Raw genomic sequence first — 21,515 nt, 5'->3', positions numbered from 1 at the left:
GAAGGACTCTACAATGGGCACGTGCCCAGGGACCCACAAATTTTCAGGCTCCCCCCGAAATTGGCTGCTTTTGTATTCTTGGCACAGGCCCCCTCTCCACCTCAAAGAACACTGGACACAAGGGGCACAAAAAATTCATATTTGCCCAGGCCCTGAACTTATGAGACGAAACACGCCCTAGGGTTAATTTTTACTTCTTTTATGAATGTAAAGAAAATTGGTTTATGGGGCTCCGCCACAAGTTTTGGTAAAAAGGAGCCCACCAAAAATCTATCCCAGAGGGCTGCTTGCATACAAGGCCATCTTAACGCTTGGCTCCAATAGGTAAGGCTCGAGGTTGTGACTTGTTTGCATATCGAATTATTGCTATACATGCTCCTCTGCGTATCTGTTTAAGAGAGAGACGACAGCATAACCCATGCATGATCAACCCATGGCCCGCGGGCCAAATGAGGCCCTAGGAGTAATCTGATATGGCCCGTAACCTCGAACCGAATTTGTAAAAATGAACTAAGGGCACATAAACCACTTAAGCCGCCCACGGCACATTTACATGCCGCTTGAACTACTTGCGGTACAATTCCACAGCAGTTAAGTGGCCCGCATTCTCAGATCCCTCAAGTGATCTGCAGTGCAGTCCCACATCATTTGTGAATCGCAGCACAGTTCTAGAGCATTTAAGCGGCCCGCAGTACATTTATGGATCACTTAAATGAAACGCAGCGTATTTATAGATCACTTAAGTGACTTCCGGCGCTGTTCCAGCTCACTTACGTGGCCCGCGACACGTTTTAAAACCAATGAAGTGGCCCCGCACTCTTGGCTTAGCGGTACTTTTTGTACAAGAATAACATTCACGGTTCCAAGTAATTGTTAACCAGGTGTCTTAGACACATTAATATTCTGTCCAATTTCTCGCGAAATTAATTTAACTTTTATAGAACGAGGACTTTGGCCTCGTTCTACTATTAGAGACAACCTTTCACCCCTTGTTACATCGTGCTCTGCATAAAAAATATACTCCAAATTATTCGAAAAGCTCCCTATGAATGATGTCTAACCACATTCAACTTCGAGAATATTTATCTCATCTACATCTGATGGAAGGATTGTAATAATCCCTACAGGTTAGAGATGCCGCTGTACTCTAATTTACCTGGGTCCCAGATTATCTGAAACATCTGGGTCCTTTTTAAATGAAAAAAAAAAAATGGGGACCCTCTCGAAAAAAATTATCTCGGGGGGAAAAGTATGGTTTCCCCCCTCATAATTCACTTGTATCTGATTTTTTTCCAGCATGGCCCAGATATTTAAAAACCTGCTTATATCTCTTCGTTGAGACACAGCAGCAGACCATGTTCTGGGTAAGGAGGAGGGATCTTTGTGAATTAAATAATTCATTTCTAAAAACATGTTCTATGCAAAGGTTCATTTACTTTCATTATCTACTCTAGTAGGAAAAGCTTGCAAGGAAGCCCATTAACACTGAGAATTTAACAAATGTAATAAATCTAAAACAGATATACAGTTGATCCAACTTATAGTGTTCCCATTTAGAAAGCTTTAGTACAACTTATTTTCACAGTCCCAACTCCGAGTAATTCTAATTAAGATTTCCCGTTTAAAGCATTTTCCTGCTTACAATGTTTTTGAAAAACGTTATAAGCAGGATTTCCACTGTAATTAAACGTTGGGGGGGGGGGGGGGCACACATTTACTAATAACTCAATCTACAAACTCCCGATTGATTTTCCATTTCGTTAAAAAAAAAAAAATCTTAGCTCTTTCAATATCTTCTGATTCCCTAGTCATATAAATCCTATGGAAGCAAGGATCCATGCTCCCCGAAGACAATCAAAAGTTAATATTTTTGCAGAAAATTAAAATATTTGAAAAAAATACATTCTTATACTATTTGTTAATAAAAATTGTTTGTGAGTGTTAGTGATCCAAACTTTGTGAAGAATCAGATCCTTGCGCCCCTCCAAAAGCCGATTGTGCGTACACGCCCGTGAATTTCACGATGCGAAACGGTGACTACCGCATTATCTAATGAAAAAAAATATTGAAAATTTTGAAATGAGGTCAAAATATTTTTCATCATACCCATCACCTCTATGAAAAAAAAATTCTGACCAGTACTTTTCTTTTAATCGCAATTTTTCATCTGACTTTATAGTTTTTCCCACCACAGTAACAATACACTTATAGGAAAAGTAAGCTCAAACCATAATTACCATAGCTTACACAACTAATAAAAAGAAACACTGTCACCAATATATTCATATTCCGATAATTTTATTACACACTTTCATACATGCAACAGCCATGAAGAGATCGCGTCATTGACACACACACGCAAACCTTTTTTTTAACCAGATTTTGTTTTGTTTTTTTTCTTTGACATATCGGGAATGATTTAATAGTAGTAGTATGCAATAATATTCATTAACATTATTGTGAAATAACAAACAGCAGGATCATTTTCTTTCTTCTCAATATTGTGTTGCAAAGTCTTCTATCTATTACACAACAACACCACATAAAAGAAGATAGAGAACATCAAAGCCAAGACTATAGACTAAGTGTGTGAGTAAAAACAAAGACATTACCCCTTTTCGCAGTTCAATTTTTAAAACGCAAGCACAAAAAAATTACAATGAATTTCACTCCTGTGACAACTGTCGCACTCTGTATAAAAAAGACTTACAAAAAGTTTTTTTTCTCCACAAACTTTCAAACGTTTTTTGTATGTGAAAACACACTCAAGGCATTCTTAATAACACACATATACATACACACACACCTTCCAAGATTTGTAATCGGGGGAAAAAAGGGGGAGCGATATCTTTCCCTTTTGCACATATAAACGATAATGCAGCATATGGGATAAAAATACTATGCAACAAACATTCGGATTACAGGGACGAGAAACATAATGCAGCATCCAAACGATTGGCCATACTTCCGGAAATGGGTCACATTATGGTAGTAAGTTCATATTGCATTTGCACTTGCATCAGTTTCGCTCCAGCCTCAACTTTTTCCTAGCGACTTCTTCATCCCCGGTACACAAGCTTCCGTTCTTAGGATCTTTTCTTTTCAGCTGCTGTGGAAAGAAAATAAACGAGATGCTGAAGTTAGCAAATATATCAGACACTAAAAATAACAAGCCTTTTAGAGGAGCCTAACGACTTTTCAATCAAAATCTGCAAAGTAGAAATACAATTACAGGGTTCCTAGCAACATCAACTTGATTATTTTCCTGACCAAAACTCACAAATTTCCCTGACCTTCCCTGGCCAAAACTCCAAAATATAGTATGCACTCCAGGTCACTGGGAGCCCTGAATTACCATTTTCAAAACTTGTGTTTCTGACAATCACATCTCATTTGTTCATAGACAGCGATGCCACTCTTTTTGTGCACCCCTAGGTCCAAGGAATTCAGGGGGGTTGAAGGGGATTCATGGTTTTTACCAAAATAAGAGTGTATATATAGGAGTTCATAAATTAAAAAAAAAAATTGTTTTTTTTTCCTTCAAAATTTCTGATATTTGATACACTATAGCAGCGGTTCTCAACCTTTGACTCACGTAGCCCTTTTTAGTAAAATAATTCTATGGCGGAGCCCCGTAGGCCGATTTCTTAGTTATTCATCAAAGTTACCAATTTATTTTTACTATTTGAAAATATTTATAATTTTTTTTTTAAATTTTACTATTTCTTTATTTTCCTCAAGCGGCCGCAGAGCCCCTGGAGAGTGCACAAGGAGCCCCAAGGGCTCCGCGGTGCACCGGTTGAGAATCGCTGCGCTATAGTATATCGGTGTCATTCGCTGTTGACATTACAGAATCATAGTTCGAACAATTAGGGATAGCAAACCCTTAAATAGTGTTGAAAGAGCTGATGATGGCTGAGAAAGAACCAATTTTGAGAATGAGCTGTTAAAAAAGCTAGTGGTTAGTACACTCACAGCACCCAATTACTAAACTATATGCTGATAACTACAGTAAAACCCCTCTTAACAAACCACCCTCAGATGTGATCACCCCTCTTTTATGGCCAAATAATTTCCCCTTGTACAATAAAAGTATGCATTTCAAACCCCTGACTTACTCTTTCATGGATGAATTTTTTCGTCCCACTGGTGTCCGCAAAAGAGAGGTTTTACTGTATCACAAACTTCTTACACTGAAATTGTGCCACAGCCATAAGGCAGTGGTTCGCAAAGTGTAGGTGTCACTCCTAGAAGGAGGAGTGCGACCTTTGTCAAGGACATCACAGCGAGCTGGCGACATTGATGTGTGCTTGTTCAATGGTTTTTTTAAGACTATTCCGGGAAGCTGTGGATAAACATCGAATGCAGCAAGGGAAACAGTTACAAAAGTTTGAGAACCCCTGCTATAAGCCAGTGGTTCATATATATACAGTAGTTACTGGTCTATTCGCTTGTTCTTTCACAAACGTTGTGTCTACATTTCTTTTGTTTGAAAAACACATAGTTCCCAAGAAAGTAACTTATCATCATCATAACATTTGAATATCAACTAATTGATAGAATTTTAACTGTTCAAGAATCGGTTCTGAGCAATTCAAAATACACAGAGAAAACAGACAGTCTCAAGGTTTACTTTATAAAAAATACAGAGAGGATTTTGATGGTCAATGTCAAAAATGCTTACTAGCGGTCGCATTCACAGACACAGTTTAAACTACATTTGCAGGTGAAAGGATTGGTTAAATTCAGGATTTTAACCAATCCATGTCTATCTCTAATTCTTCAACCTGCGATTGTAGTTTAAACTCTGTCAGTGAATATGGCCGTTAGTAATGAAAACAGTGATAGCACATGTAAGAAAAGTACATTACCACAAAGCTGAAAATGTCAAGAAATACTTCAAGGAATACAGAAAATAATTTTGTGATAACTGAATTTCGCATTTAGAAAAAAACATGATTTTCAGTCATCTTAATGAGGTTAGACTGTGCTTAAAACATGGAAAAAGAGGGGGGGGGGGAGAGACTGCACAGGTTAACTATTTAAAAGCTATTGTTTTGACAGGATGATTCACCCAGAGGCCCCAAGAAGAATCTACCAAAAACTATGACATACTTCACAGAGTAATCAGTGCTTCTACAGAACAATCTTAGGAAGAGTTTAAAGAAACAAACTCCTTTGTGTAGAAAATAACACAGAACTGTCAAAGACAGACATCGTACCAGATGGAAACCTGTCTTGAGCAGAATTGAAAGATAATCCAAACAATGATTAGTGCATTGATGAGCACTTTTGACAGTTCTGTTCCATACAGGTTCCACTTGTATTACGAGAACTTGTACTACTACTACTTAACCATACATTCACATCATTCACATTCCTCTATGGAATTTTTAATGAATCAATACACCCCAAAATGTGTGTTCTGAGTGTATGTATGTGTGGCTCTCTGCAGAGATACTTTTCTAAATGTAAGACCGGCTCGCACTCACGCCAGCTGACCACTACTACCCAACCGCACATGCAACTCGTACACATTCCTCTATGGAATTTCTAACAAAGTGGTACATGCCAGAATATGTATATCCCAAAGCAGAATGCTTTGCATTGTTCTGCAACAAGCCCTTTGGCTGATTGGAAATATCCTGCAGTAAAAAATCACCATAATAGTATTTTCTACACTTTTCTTAAAATTCCTCCAGATTGTTCTGTAGTAGCACCAATTGTTTTGTGGCATACGTCAAAGATTTTGGCATATTCTGCTTTGGAGTATGCATGTTCTGCGAATCAAATATGAAGTTTGTTCCTGTATACTGCTTTCCCATCAATTTTTATAACTATGTGAAGTGTAATAATTGAATAATTGTGCCGTTGTAGGCCAGCCGACCACTACTATGTGTCAACAGAGTTTGAAAACCTGGATCCTAATGACGAGAGTCGAGCATGATGTCAACACAACCAACCGCACAGCAGCTTGAGAAGTTTTACTGCAGAACAGGGTTTAAGCTACTGTCACATTTTTCACAATATGCAAAAGAAGTGGTAGCCACTTTCGCAAAAATGCATACAGGAGGTACGGAATGAGTAGACATCCAACTATCAATCATTGCTATTCTTTTAATTTACATTAGAAGCAAAGAACGTCCAGTAACTCTGACCATATTTTGAGAATGCTATATTTTAATTTTTACATTCTGATTTGTTTTTGAGAAATGTTGTTTCGATTTTGTTTTTTTTTTATTTGAGTTGAATAATGGGAGGGGAAGCAAATGACGCTTAGCTATTAAATTCTTGATATTATGTGTCATATCTATGTTACCACTTTTTGGAATCGATTTATGAAATGTGGTCTGAAAGACAGATTGTTCACATATTCCCCTGACCTTGACAAATATCAGGTCGCCACTGCAATTAAGAAATTAGTATCAGCGTCTGCAATTTTCTATGTGCGATTAGTAAATTGGAATCTGAGAACTACACAAAAGCTTTGGAATTTATATATCAGCTATACTGCAGGAGGTCACCATGTCCTGGAAAAATTTAAACATTATTTTTTTATGGGGAAGAATGTTTGGTCCCTAAAATATCGTTCTGGCACCTAGATCTTTTTGTGATTTGTCAGGCCCTGCATATCTTTAAAAAAAAGTTATAGTAAAAAGAACAACTTACTTTTTTCTCCATGTGCTTGGTTAAATATCTTAGCAGAATATTTGTCTTTTCAGTAATTATAACTGCATAGGGGAAAAACATACAATAATAAACTCTCAAAAAAATACCATGGAAATAGATACATACATACAGTTGAACAACCCTGATATAGTGCCCCCAGATGTTGTGCCAACCCCGTTTAATGCACAGAAATTTTCAGTGAACAAAATTTCCCTTACATAGGAGTTACATACATTCAACCATAATTCAATATAACACTAAACTGTACATATGCATCTACAAACTATGATACACATCTTCAAAAGTGACAAGCATGACGTGAAGCATGACTCTAGTGTGAAAACATTAATATAACATTAAGGAATGATGGCCATGGCATATTCCAATAAGAACTATGTTGATAGAACTCACTTTCAAGGGTATCAAAATGCAAGGAAGTCAGACAATAATACATTTTCAGCTTATTTTACTTTACTCTGAGGTATGAAGTCAATGAGAAAAATGTCTGTCCCCGAAAATAGAACCTGTGTTCCACAAGTGATTTGTTTTACTGAAATTAAGGTTATGAATTTCTTGGCTTTTGATGAATGTGTGTGGCACCATTGCTAATGATCATTGCTTGGGTTTTTGTACATATTATACTAAGTCTAGACAAGTGCCAGATTGCCATGGCGACTAAAAAATTGGTATTGGAGCCTAAAATTTTCGTTGTGTTGTTTCTAAATTGCAGGCTGAGAACAACACAAAATGTTTGGAATTTATAGCCCCATATCTGCCAACATGAAAAAAAGCATGCTGGACCTTTTTCTTCGAGTAAAAATTGTTTTGGTGCCCAAGACATTTTTCCGTTGCCTAGATTTTTTTGCGATTTGTCTAGTACTGTTATAAAGCACTGCATTTTTACATTTTGTCAATTAAAGAAGTCCCTAAAAGAGTAATTTCTTCACAAATATTCACCAGATACTCGCACTTCAGGAATCATGCAACAGAGCACACTTTATAATTGTCAGGATTCTGAATTGCTGCTTCCATTGTAAATTCTTGCTACTCGAGTCAAACTCACACAATGACAAAAGACCATGAGGGCAAAAGGTAAAGAATCTTGATGAAAACCAGCTTTGCCAACATATGCAATAAAACATTACTTTGCTGCCTATATGTCATTTATCATTATTTTCTGAACAACCCTTATACACTGGTGAAATAAATTAAGAGAATTTGCATATTTTATCGAATTTCATGAAAAGAACTGAACTGAATGTAAAACCACTGCTTCTAGACAAAAATGCAAATCTTGTACGTCGAATACGTAAGCATACATGTGTGTGTAGGCGGAGCCAGTAGAGAAACAGGCTTTATAAGGCACGTAAGTTAAGACGCATTTCGTTCGCTAGCACACCTCGGCGAATTTCTTGGTGTTATTTTGCAGCAATCGGTTAATTTCAAATTGAAACAGTAAAAATGAGTAACCACCACGTTTAGATGATGGAATGAGGTGGCGAATTGTGGGGAGGCTAGAAGCAGGCCAATCTCAAGTCCAGATTTGTAGAGTGTTCAATTTAACGCCCAGCGTTGTGTGTAACTTATGAAAACAGTTCCAGGATACTGGATCCATCGAGAGAAAGCCTAGGCAAGGTCGTCCAAGAGCCACGATGGCCAGAGAAGATTGCCATTTGTCGATTATAGCGAGGCGTAACAGGAGTGCTACAGCTTCTCAGCTCTCTCGTGACTTGTATGCAGCCACAGGAACCTGTGTATCACGGGTCACTGTTTCCAAAAGACTTCATGAGAGAGGGTTGTTTGCAAGAAGACCTGCTGTTTGCGTGCCGCTCACTTCTACGGACAGGAGAATCCGTTTATCATGGTACAGAGAGCATAGAGATTACAGTATGGATCAATGGGCGACCGTTCTCTTCACTGATGAGTCCCGGTTCAGCCTAAGCACAGATTCTCGCCGTACGTTCATATGGGGAGAACCAGGGACCCGCTACCTACCCTCCAATGTCCGCGAAATCGACCATTATGGCAGAGGAGGTTTAATGGTCTGGGCAGGCATCATGTTGGATGGCAGCACACCTCTTCATGTCTTTGAAAGAGACACTGTGGCCGGTGTGAGGTCTTGGAGCCCTATGTTTGCCTTTTCAGGGGTACAGTTGGCCATGAGTTCATTTTAATGGACGATAACGCGAGGCCACATAGAGCTCTTCTACTCGACGATTTTCTAGAGAGTGAGGATATTTGCTGGATGGATTGGCCAGCCAGATCTCCAGACCTTAACCCTATAGAGCATGTCTGGGATGCTCTGGGGAGGGCAATTGCAACTTGCAACTCCCGTCCCCTCCAGGAACCATCCAGGGAATGAAAATAGCGTTGCTGAATGAGTGGGACCAATTGCCACAGGAAATGATAAACTGCCTTATTTCAAGTATGAAATCACGCTGCGAGACCTGTATATCTGTAAGAGGGGACCATACCCCCTATTAACCCATTTTTTTGTTTATTCTGCAACCACTGTTTCATACCTTCTGACTCCAATGAGTGTTACGCACGATCACGCGTGTGTATATTACAATTATTGAATGGTTATTTGTTTTGTATTGTATCAATGTATTTACATATCAAATTTCATTAAAATCGGTACAGTAGTTCTAGAGATAATCGACCAAGTCTGCAAATTCTCTTAATTTCTTATACCAGTGTATATGGGTCATTCTCAGAAAATTGGACAAAAAAGGGGGAAAAATTATCAAAAATAAATGTCGACCAAAAAATCCGAAAACATTCTTAAAGACACTTCTTTATCTGCTGATAAATAAAATATGGTCAGCAGTGAAGTTTGTTCAAAATTCAAGGGGAAAAAAAATTTTAAATCAAGGGGAAAAAGTTTAACAATGTTAAGAGGTAGGCAAAATGCTGCATCAGATTTGCCTATTTCAGCAATAATTTGTTATTTATGCTTGACACTCACAACATATTACATCTCTCTCTCTCCTTTATACTCCCACTATACTTTTTATATTTTTTTCCCATCATATATCTGAAAATAACATCACTGTACTATATATTTTAAACCTATTCATTGTAACAACCAGTATGGGAAATTTGTCTCCTTGGTTGCCAATAATATCATATAACATGTATTCACACAAATTTTAAAATAAATTTGAAATTGAAAAAATAATTTCGATGGCAGAGCCCAGTTTGACTTGGTCGTTTTAGTTCTTAATTTATACGTTGGAACCCTTTAGGCCTAGTTTTTTATTTATTTATCAAACTTACTGATTTATTTCATTTTCTTAGAGTGGCTGCGGAGCCTCTGGGAAGTGCACACAGAGCAGCGGTTGAGAACCGCTGTGCTAGAGCATGAGAGGCATTCTTGAAAGCAAAGTCTTCAGATGAAACATTACTGCAGCTTGATGTTGCAACCAAGAAACCTGAATTTTTTCTTATTTTTATGCCCCCCCCCCCAACTTATGACCTTACTTATGGTTACCTAATGCCAGAAGAAAGACATTTTTACATGTTTTGCAACACTAATTAAAAACTAATCATGTTGAAAACATGTGCTTTTCAGAAATAATAGAAGTCTAAACTGAAACATGTGGTAAAGTGAAAATAATTTTCAATTATATATTTCTCAGAAAAAACTATACATATATACAGGGTGATTATAAAAAACTATCCCGACATATGGGCTCCTAACTATCATACCATTCACAGAAACTGAATAAAATTTTGGCATAAGGTATTTTGATGTATGCGCTCAAGAATGATATGGAAAACAACAGTGTCACTCTAACAGTTACGGTTACAGTGAGAAAATATCAAATGGCAACACCAAGTTTTTTGTATTGGAATGTGATCTCCATTGTGAAAAACCCTAAATAACGTTCGAACAGTAACTGCAGCATGAAAATCACCGGCGGTAGATAGGCTAAAAGTGAGGACAACCAATAAGGACAGAGAAGCAGCATAAAATAAAGCATTTTATTGTGTTTCACAAATTTTCCACATTACCTTGTGGAGGACTAATCAGGCTGGGATCTCAGCTGAAGAAACGGTGCGACGAATGAAACGAACATTAATGCTCTGGTGCACGGCAAAGACCTTTTTCCTTGCCTAGCTCCGGGGATTTTCATGCTACAGGTGTCATTCCAACGCTATTTAGTGTTTTTCAATATCGAGATCACATTCCAATACAAAAAATTTGGTGTTGCCATTTGATATTTTCGAAATTTTCTCACTGTAACCGTAACTGTTAGAGTGACACTGTTGTTTTCCATATCATTCTTGAGCGCATACCTCAAAATAAATAGTATTTTTAGAGTGCATAAATTTATGAAATATTCATATACTATTACATAATATTTATTAACATAACATATGGTACTTAGAAAAAAAATGGCGGCAAAATATAATTATTTAATCCATAGGGCTGCCTGGAAGGACGTTATGTCCCTTGGGGTCCAATATGACTATTTATTGTGTTGTTCTTTCTATGTGCTTTTGTTCTGTCTTTTATATGTATTTTGTGTTTGTTTTTGCAAATAAAAAAAAAATACCTTATGCAAAAATTTCATTCAGTTTCTGTGAATGGTATGACAGTTAGGGGCCCATATGTCGGGATAGTTTTTTTATAATCACCCCGTATATAGATAGAGAGAGAGAAGGTCGGGGAGAAAGACATTCATTTAATAAAGACACCTCTTTTTTCTGAAATCTAATTTGTAAATTAATTTACAATTTCAATTCATTTTTAGGAGGGTCAAGCAATAAATACATTCTTATAACCTTCTCAATACAAAATTGGATGATAGGTGGCAACTGGTATTATAAGATTTGAATCAATGTTTTCAAATGTCACGAGTGGAAAAAAGGGGAAAATTTCCATTTGTCTATAAACTATTGATAAAAAATATTGTAAATTGTGAAAAAGACGGAATATGAGAGTATACTGGTCCTAAAAATATATCTTATTAAAAAAAAGAATATATATTTGTTTTAGGATAGAAAGTTATTTTAAAATTTGAAAAATGGGTTAAGGAAATGGTTCCTTTCTAATCCCTAAGAAATGAAAATTTGTTTAAAAAAAAAATATTGATGAAAAAATAGAGTGGAGACTTGTTAGAAACAAGAGTATCAATTCTCTGCTCTGACTTGTGTTATGCTCTCATGTGTTATTTTTTAATAACTTCATGTTGTGTTCTTGGCCATGTCTATAAGAGATCTCTTCTGCTCCTTTTCTTTAAAAGAGCATTGCAGATAGGAGCAGCGTCCTCATTTAGATATGGCCTTTATCGGTTGCAGTTAAACTATAATATCCCCACGTACAGGGGTTCAACATAATGGTAACAGTTACCATACCTTCCATTCCCAATACAGATGCGAGGTGAGAATATTCTTGGAGAAAGAGAATATTCTCCTGGATGTAAAAATTGGAGAATAATGAGAATATTCATTTTTCTTTTAAATTAAAATTTTTTTACTAATTTTGTTTATATTGTGAAATATAAATCAGTTTTCATTGCCTGTTACAAACATTTACAACAAAATAATTTTTGGTATGATCACCCCCAATGACAACTTTTAGTTCGAAAATATTCTCCAGGTCATGATGGTTCCATCATGATATTCATGATATTCCAGGTTTTAAAAGTTTGGTTATAAAGATTTTAGAAACCTTTAGATTAAAACCTTAAAAAAATTATTTTAAAATTAGATAAATTTTCAGAAATGAGTTCACAACAAAAGAAATTGAACCAAAGTTGATTGACAAAGGAAGTTATTCTTATATAATCACCTTCATTCTAAGAAGATGCAGAACTGTTGTTTTCTTCAATGCACATACACTTAAATTCTGTATCACTCATATTTCTTTAAAAGTTGTGCAATTCAGCCTGGTTAGTTTAATTTTCTTGCTTTCAAACTTTAATATTGTGGTCTACAAATTTCAATATTCCCATCTTCTTGAAGGGAAGAGAGACGGGGACAGAGAATATTCTTGAGAATATTTCTCTCAAAGGACTACTATTATAAATTACTAGAGAATATATTCTTATCGAAAATAATAATTTTATTCTCAAGTTATTTATCTATATTATTTATTATAATACATGTTATTACATATATTCTTGATAATACTCTCTGGAAAGTTTTTACAGCAACTGAAGAATATTCTCGAGGAGAATATTCTCTGGAAGGACTATTAACTTCAGAATTCTTATTATTATTTTCTATAAGAATATTCCTCAGTAATTTATGAAAGTAGTTCTTCCAGAGAATATTTTCAAGGATATTAAATGCAACTATATTGTAAATAACAGGAGAATATTCTCATCAAGAACTTATAAGAATATTCTGAAGTTATTTATAATAGTAGCCCTACCAGAGAATATTCTCGAATATTCTCCGAAAGATTATTCTCGAGAATTTTACATCTCTACCAATACTGTTGCAAAACCTCTCTGGGAAATCTCCACAGTATGATACTTCTTCATATCTACATATAATCCACAATTCATGTTATACTACTTGGTGTCAGAGCAATGGGCAAAATTGCCTAAGCTCTTCTCACATGGGACACCATAGAATGTTAGAAACACGAATATAAATAGAAATAATGAAAAGTTCTGTCCAAATATATTTAACTTAAACTAGGCCAATTTTGTAAGAGTGACCCGCATATTTGAATGTGATAAATACATGTATATTATAGGCCCTATACAGAATTTTTTTTGATGCACATAATATGCATATGCATATATATTTTTTATGCATCATAATAAAGAAACTATCGCCATAATTCTTTTTAAAAATCCACAGATTATAGCAATTGTTTTATAAAAAATATTTTTATAACCAAAAATATGAAAAAAAAAAAAAAAAAAACACACTGCTAAATCAAAACAGTAATCTCACCCTAGGCATTTTAGAAGAAACTTCGTCACATTATGGGAAAATCTGGCTTACTTGCCAGCTTTTGCGATAAGATAAAAATTGAATAATATAGCAAATAACTCACTCTGTTCCTGGGGATAGTCTTTAGTTGATACACAAACATTTGGCCTCTTAGCCTAGAATTTGAACCAAAAAATAATTTAAAGCCACTATCTAAAATTGTTAAAGTTAACTTGAACATAAAGTTTTTCTTATTTTTACCAGTAAATAGAGCTATAACTATGAACTCAGTAATAGGTGGCATAATTCCTAGAAGAAAAATCTGTAGTTTGACGAAATGAAATATTTTGCTGTAAAAAGTATTATAAATAAATAAAAGGGGAAAATGGGGATTTTTTTTTAGGAACAGCATAGGGTAACCATATAACCAGTTTTTCCAGGACATTTCCGTTTCTTTAACTGGCCATCCCCACTTTTTTTCAAGATGTCATGTTTCTCATGTTTTCAAAGAAATCCCCCAACGAGCTTTTATCCTTCATTAAAATCAAGGATTAGTTATTAAATAACGTGATGGAGAATGTGGTAAAGGTAAATTGAGTAGATAGCTTATTAAATTCAACTCCAAAACCTCTTAACTAAGAAAACTTTACTTTGAATTATAGTTTCCATTCTGTTGCGTTGCTTTGAGTTTTTGGAAGATATAACAGAGTGGACAAATTAGCCCGAATTATTATTTTTTCATTTTAAATTTAAGTTATTGATGAAAACTTTTATTATATTTTTTGAAGCATATCTCTCTCTCTCTCTCTCCATGTACTATCACTGGATGTTGATGAAATAATAAAAATTCTCAATTATTTATGACAATGATGTAACTAAATGGAAATCTGTCAGAAAAATCTGGTACTAAAGACAAGGTGAATATTAAGTCATTTTACTTAAGTCATATCCAAAATTTTTGATCAAGCATTTGAAGTAAACCTTTCAATGAGCTCGAAAGTGTTATCACATTCAATCTCGTATAAAAATATATTTCCCGAATGACCATAAGAGTGGACATTTTAAAATGGGAAAAATTTTGAGGCACAAATAAGAAATTCAATTGCCAGTTTTATTCATCTATCACATGCATAAAACATGATTAAAAGTTTCTTGAAAAAAAATTCTAGATTTACACCAAGTAGTCTATTCGCGATAAGTTGAACTCAGATAACTTGAATATCTGTTTAAGTCTCAGACCCAAAGTTTTCACTCAGACCCAAAACTTTTTCCGTATTTTAATGTTAAAACTTTCCCTTAACTCAAGGTCCTTCCCATAAGTCGAAGTTTCCAGCAATGAGAGAAATTAAAAAAAAAATTACATCTAGTAGTAGAATTTATCATTTAGAAATAGAATTTAGCAGATTCATTTGTCTGCCTGCAAGAAAAAAAGTTGACTTTCTCACGAAAGGACAAAAAACAGAGGCCCAATCAAAAATCACTCCATTTTTTAATGGAAAATAATTTTGTATACACTTCATTTATAATCCGTTTCATTTATAAGAATATCTTGTATACGTTCCTTCCTATAATGCTGTATTTACGTTTAGTTTATTTCTAAATTCTTCATTTAATAATCAAACATAATCAAATTAGAATAGCTTATCTTTATAATTTTTCATCTCGAGTGGTTTGCCATGTTTTACTACAATGGTAGTACTTGTATATAGCGCTGTTATTTTAATAAATCTTTCTTTTTTCCACTCTGAAATACACATTTCTCATATCTCGAAGTTTTTTGTCGGTCGCCGCACATCCGACTTATCGAGATTTGACTATCGTTGTTCAACACTTTCTTTTGAAGTCTGGACAACCAGATGTTGAGGTTTCGATACAAACAATGATTTTTTTTTAAAGTTAGATACTATCTGAAACAAATTAAGAAATTCCATATGACCGAGAATTAAATGAACTAAAAAAAAAATTGAAATTACTACCAGTGCTCTGAAATTTTGTAAAATTTTTTTTATAAAGTCTCGGAAATGGTTCATGCACTTTGTTTGGGCATGACCCATATGCATATGAATCAAAATCTCCACTGTTGTAGAACTCCTGCATAGCTAAGGACCACATCTCTCAAGACGCCACTGCAGATCTCAATACACTTGTTGCTGCAAATAAATTTTTTTAATAGAATGGATCTCCCCTTTCAAACAGAAATCGTCAGTCAGATTGTCAGCTCAAGTTTTTATTTATCTAAAACATTTTACAGCACACTGAACTTTTTCATGTAAACTACAGAGGGAAAACATTGTTTATAAACAAAGTTTTAGCATCATAGAGATAACCTTTACTTACCGTTGCTTTATACGCAGAATCAGCTTGAAAGCGAGAGAAGTTATTTTCATTATATGAAGGCAACCCCTTTAGGTACTCTGAGAGAGACTAAGCGAAAAAAAAAGACGAGTTAAAATTATCCATGATATAGTTATAATATTAGGGTCTTTTCAAAAGTACTATACAAGGCGGAAGCATAGCAAAGTGAATGACATAATCTCAACGAAAATGACCTCTATCATTATTGGAGACTTGATAAAGTATTTTCTAACTACGTGCAGGGCTTGACAAATTGAAAAAAAAAAAAAATTAGGCACCAGCTGAATTTATTAGGAGCCAAGCATATTTTTTTCAGAGAAAATTGTCTTAAGAATCTATTCAGAATAACCCCAGCCCCCATTACTAAATTATTTGACTTACTATCATGTATTTTGAAAATTTTGGGTTGTCCTCATATTCCAATCTAACAATTGCAAATATAAAAATTACAGGCACCAATTCCAATCCTTTCCAGAATTTTGTGAAAGGTCGATTTCTGAAATCTAGAATTTGCAAATGGTCCCATTTTACAGATCTAGATTCTTTTCATTTTTTGAGTGACAGGTTTGTTTTAAAGATCTAGACTTTTGTAAAAGGTCCGGTTAAATCCCAATGTAAGGTATACCACGATTTGGTGACTTTTTTCTATCGCCAAACCAATTTTGCTGCTATTTGTTCTCTAGGGGACTCATTATTACATTTTCAGTTCGTTAGCAATCCAAGCATTCATTTTTCGCTTCACCCACAAGTACGTAGCTGACAAAATGTCAATAGTGTGTGTGTGAACCAGCTTTCTTCAAACAATGTGCCTTCAAAGATAGACCTTCGAACTATATGGGAACCTTTAACGTGATAGGACAAACAGAAACCGTCACATCTTTTCTTGCCACATGAATATCAGGTGGGACATTAATACTTGTTGGCTATTAGGCCATCTTCATAAGAACTCAATAATGCTGCCCGACCTTCAAATTGTAGACAGTATAGGAACATTACATCGATGCAATGCGCAGAACAAAGAAAAAAAAACACCCAGTATGGAAAAAGCAGCTTAAGCACTACAGTGTTAAAAAAAAAGCCACAAAAAAACAAACACTAGAGCATGCATGAAACAGAATAAGAAAAACAAAATAGCAACAATAAGCTGGTATAGAAAAGCAGGTGCAGTGGTGTCATCTACTTCTCAGAACCTGGAAGTATTACGTTGACTACATATTGCTGTTTTGGCTCAACCGAAAATTTTGTGACGAAAAGGTATACAGTATATTGGAAATTAACCAAGAGTCCACTTCCGAGATCTATATTCTTGCGAAGGGCTCATTTCAGAGATCTAGAATTCTGTCTGGGCAGACCCACTGTTTACTGACCCATTTAATTTTCCTGGAGTGGCCACGGAGCAGAGGTTGGTAAACACTTCATTAGACAAGCATGTACTTCTACACGAGTATGGGATAGATCTGCAGGCAGGGCCGCAACTAGGGGGGGGGGGGGCAGGCGGATCTCGTGTCCTGGGCGCTGCACCCGAGGGGATGCAAATTCCATTCCGAAACCTCTTATTCAACATTACAATGGGGGCGTCAAAATGCGCGCTTGCCCCGGGTGACCAAGCATCTAGTTGCGGCCCTGTCTGCAAGTGTTTCTCCGTGCAGATTTCTAATTTACGAGTTAAATACCGGGAGGAGGGTCCCGACCACACGCCGCCCCCACGAGCTCGACGCCTGCCCCTGAGTGTAAAGTATATCACCTATAATATAAAGTCTAGGCCAATTATCATCAGTAATAGTTGCGTTATAACAGCAACGGTTCGAATCTACCAAATTAGGCTTTGAGGCCCGATTCAGACATTGGGCCCTAGATTGTCCGTTATACACGGAATAGGCCTATTAGGCCACCATATCAACGAATAATAGTAAATGCATTACAAATGGAAACAGCACCACCCATGTGGCTAATAATAATAATAAAACTCATACGCACCATCTCTGGTGAACAACTTTGAATGTAGATTTTGTTTGAGGGTTTCAATGAAACAATAAAACCATTTCTTAATTTCGAATTAAGAAGTTTTATTAATTTTTGTGGGTTTGTTTACTAATTTTGATTATTTTTTAAGCTCAACTGGGAGAAACAATAAATAAATAACGATGAAATTTGCAATATTTTCTCCTCAGCTGCTGCGGGTCCACCTGCGAAAGACTTCTGATGAGGAATCGTCTACCCACGAGGATCGTTTCCGTGTCACGCGACTGGCAGGTTAAGACGATGCATGGCTAAACTGACCATATTTCTTTGCGAGAAATACGGGACATTGGGATTCCAAATGCAGAAAAATACGGGACATGGCCAATTATCGCCAAAAACTAAACAAAGTAGCCAAATATTGTGGAAATTACGGAAAAATCACAATGGGGGAAAGGATGCATTACTGCAAATTGCAGTGGATTAAAATGTATTCCATGAAAAAAAAAACGTGGGAGATTAATATTTTCATTTATAGTTGTAATTATCATAAAATAATTGATGAGTTGAAAAATAATGTCAATCTTTGACTTCAATAAAGAATAAAAATTCAAGTAGGCTTCGCGTAAAATACGGGAAAAACTGTGACACTTTTGCTAAAAAGTCGGGACGGCCAAAAAAACAGAAAATACCGGGACTGTCCCGGGAAATACGGGATGTATGGTCATCCTATGCATGATCATCATCGAGCTTATATTCGAGCCACTGAGCTCAATGATTCGAGCTTATATATCGAGTAACATAACCTCGATGATGGCCATCTATTTGCTCATGAAAATAAAGGACATTGATCATTAGGGGTCATTCAAGTATTACGTCAGCATCAATGGGTGTAGGTAGGGCGTTTCTGATTTGCTGACGTTTGATGCCAAAGGGGGAGTGTGGGGGGGGGGTTTGGATGATGCTTACGTCATCAACCACCCTTTATGGAAATATGAAATATTCTTAATGGCATCTTATTCGGTGCGAGAAAAACGGAAAAAATCTTTCGATACTTATTGGGCTCCTGAACTAACATTCTACCCATTGATAAGTCCCTACATAGCCACTTTAATGATCTGCAAAGGTTTCACGGACCCTTCAAGTGCTCTAAGAATGTTTCCGGGCTGCTTAAGTGCTCTGGAACTGTGCCACGCATCACTCAAGTGATCCGTCATTATGCCCCGGATCACTTACGCACTGGGGGCCGCTTAAGTGCTCTAAAACTGTGCCACATGTCGCTCAAGGGATGTCTAAATGTTCCACGGATCGTTTAATTGTTCGTCAGATCACTCAAGTGGCCCGTGTGTATGTGGCACATTCTCAGATCACTCAAGTGGCCCGTGTGTATGTGGCACATTCTCAGATCACTTAAGTGACCCGCGGCACAGTTCCAGAACACTCAAGTCGTCAGCAGCACTCAATTCCCACGACACAGTCCGAGACCATTAAGTGACTCGTGTGATATTCATAGATCCTTGCGGCACAGTCCATAGCATTTAATCGATCCGCGGCGCATTTATAGGTAATTTAATCCAGTGATTCCCAGCCTTTTTTCTCCATGACTCATCTAAGCATGTTATAAATCCCGATGCCCATAAACGACACACACCGAGATGGGGGGGGGGGGTGACAGGGCTCTGTCCCTGAGACCCGGGACAGTTTTTATCATTGTTTTGCTTTTTCACGCCATAAATTAACTAACTACAGGAGGGGCTCGTGAAAATTCTGACCGGGGATCCGCAAAAGATCCCAGCCTAGGGGAGGGAGGATATGCGGCCCAAGACGATAGAAAAGTTAAAAATAAAAATTGTAAAATAAAGTTAGAATAGTGAAAAAAAATCTTTAAATGCTGTTTCAATTTATTTCTGTGAATTTGAGACTCTTTTTTGAAGGTTAAAAAGCTCGAAATATTTTCTTTGGAGAGATTCTCTATCTTCTGAAAGCTTAAATTAGCTGTTGTGCTCCCCTCCGCCACGTGGAGGAAGCCTTAAAAACATGGAAAGCATGATCTAAAGCAGTGGTTCTCAACCTTTTTGTGTCCATGACCTCCTTTCAAGCATTTCTCATTCCTATGGCTCCCTCTTGCGAACATGAATAATGTATATAAATATGTTTGAATTTAATTTGATTAATTTTTAATTTATGAAAATAACGTAACAGAATACAGTAAAAAAAAAAAAATAGAATAAATTATTTTCAATCAATGATAAATTCTGCGCTTGAAGACGGTACAATGTCATCAAGTTACTCTTTACTGAATGAAATTTGTATTATTTCAAATTAGTTTATTTTTGCGTAAATGTGATTATGGTTTCGTTGAGTCAGTTGTAGCTTCCAAAATACGCATTCTCTTGTAGTGATACAAATCGCAAAAAGTTGTAGCAAGCAGTTCTATTAATTTTATTCTCTTCATGCGGACAAAAGTAGTATATAATGAGGGAGTAGCCACACAGAAATGAATCACAATTGAAAAGTTCAACCTTTCACATCGTTTTCAATAATGTATCAAGGATATAGGTTCATGTTATAGCCATACGATGAACTTAAAAAAATGAACTAAAATACGTGTGAAAAATTTTTAAATATTTGTTTGAAACATTCATTCCAGAGAAATCATGTGCGCAGTCACGGGGCCGGATTAACCATTAAGCAAAATAAGCACGTGCTTAGGGCATCAGTACAAAAGGGGCATCACAAAAAGATATCATATGGTATTTTTTTTTAATGCACGATTTTTTTTCAACATCCATCATCCGATAGAAGATCCTGAAATTGTAAGACCACTTGATTGTATAGTTGAAGATCATTATCACAAGAATGGCATGAAAGATGAGAAACTAATAAAACTAGACCACATTATTTTGCTGAGTTTTTTTATTAGCTTTTCACGATTTTCATAAAGTACGCCCAGGGCTGTCTTAACATTATTACACGCCCCCATACAAAGCGATTTTTCTGAGATAGGCACTATTACCTAGCTAAAAATTCCTACCTACCTATTTGCATATTTACTCTTGAAAATCGGAACCAGATCTAATTGTCACTCGACACCCCGACTGAGCTCTCTGGGCAGAATTTACTGCTACTTCACCAACTCTGGCCACATCGCAATTTACTGCCATTAGTGAGATGGGTTGGAAGTGAAGGCGCTGTCTATCGGTAGTCGCCTCGAGTTCGTTAGGGAAAATATCTCATCTTTATCCTTCCTTGGGTTTGAACCCGGGACCCTGACAACAACCTTCACGATGGTAGACGAGCATCTTACCACCATGCCACTCGGGCACACCACTTGACGCCCTGGTGCCAGAAGTGCCTAGATGGGCCCATGCAGTAAACCAAGTTCTATTGAATAAGGACATTATTTTTGTGGGCCATTAGTAGATCAACTGTGTAGTTTGATCCATAGAAGTAAAAGAAATGCTACCAGGTGTAAATTACAAACTTGACAATGAATCTAAAAAGAAAAAATACCCAATATATATAACGGTGATTTTTGGCAGAAATAAGATACCTACTGGCAGGGCCGCAAGTGGATACTTGGTTAGCCGGGGCAACCACTCATTTAGGCCCCCCCCCCGTAATGCTGAAGGATA

At 36.3% G+C, this 21,515-nt stretch overlaps 1 protein-coding gene across 1 annotated transcript; it reads right to left on the bottom strand.

Moving 5' to 3' along the window:
• Positions 1-2,281: 2,281 nt before the first annotated feature.
• Positions 2,282-18,109, bottom strand: LOC149068825 (DET1- and DDB1-associated protein 1). The gene is made up of 5 exons (XM_089250540.1): positions 17,899-18,109; positions 15,904-15,990; positions 13,691-13,742; positions 6,670-6,731; positions 2,282-3,109 (listed from the first exon to the last, which is right to left on the bottom strand). Exons 1-5 carry the CDS (start codon positions 17,899-17,901, stop codon positions 3,020-3,022), a joined length of 294 nt encoding a protein of 97 aa, XP_089106666.1. The 5' UTR covers positions 17,902-18,109; the 3' UTR covers positions 2,282-3,019.
• Positions 18,110-21,515: the final 3,406 nt, after the last annotated feature.

The sequence above is a fragment of the Pholcus phalangioides genome, unplaced genomic scaffold (assembly GCF_987345545.1).
Source record: "Pholcus phalangioides strain wild (caught in Gottingen) unplaced genomic scaffold, Ppha-v1.0 ptg000024l_1, whole genome shotgun sequence".
Classification (NCBI taxonomy): Eukaryota; Metazoa; Arthropoda; class Arachnida; order Araneae; family Pholcidae; genus Pholcus; species Pholcus phalangioides.
Note: the sequence above shows the minus strand (reverse complement) of the source record. Positions and strands in the feature narration are given on the sequence as shown.

Excerpts from the sequence above, each read along its gene's own strand:
- LOC149068825 (XM_089250540.1), bottom strand. Across the intron at positions 13,743-15,903 it reads ATTCTGCGTATAAAGCAACG|GCTAAGAGGCCAAATGTTTG; the intron begins GTAAGTAAAGGT and ends TTCAAATTCTAG. Across the intron at positions 6,732-13,690 it reads AGACTATCCCCAGGAACAGA|TTATAATTACTGAAAAGACA; the intron begins GTGAGTTATTTG and ends TCCCCTATGCAG.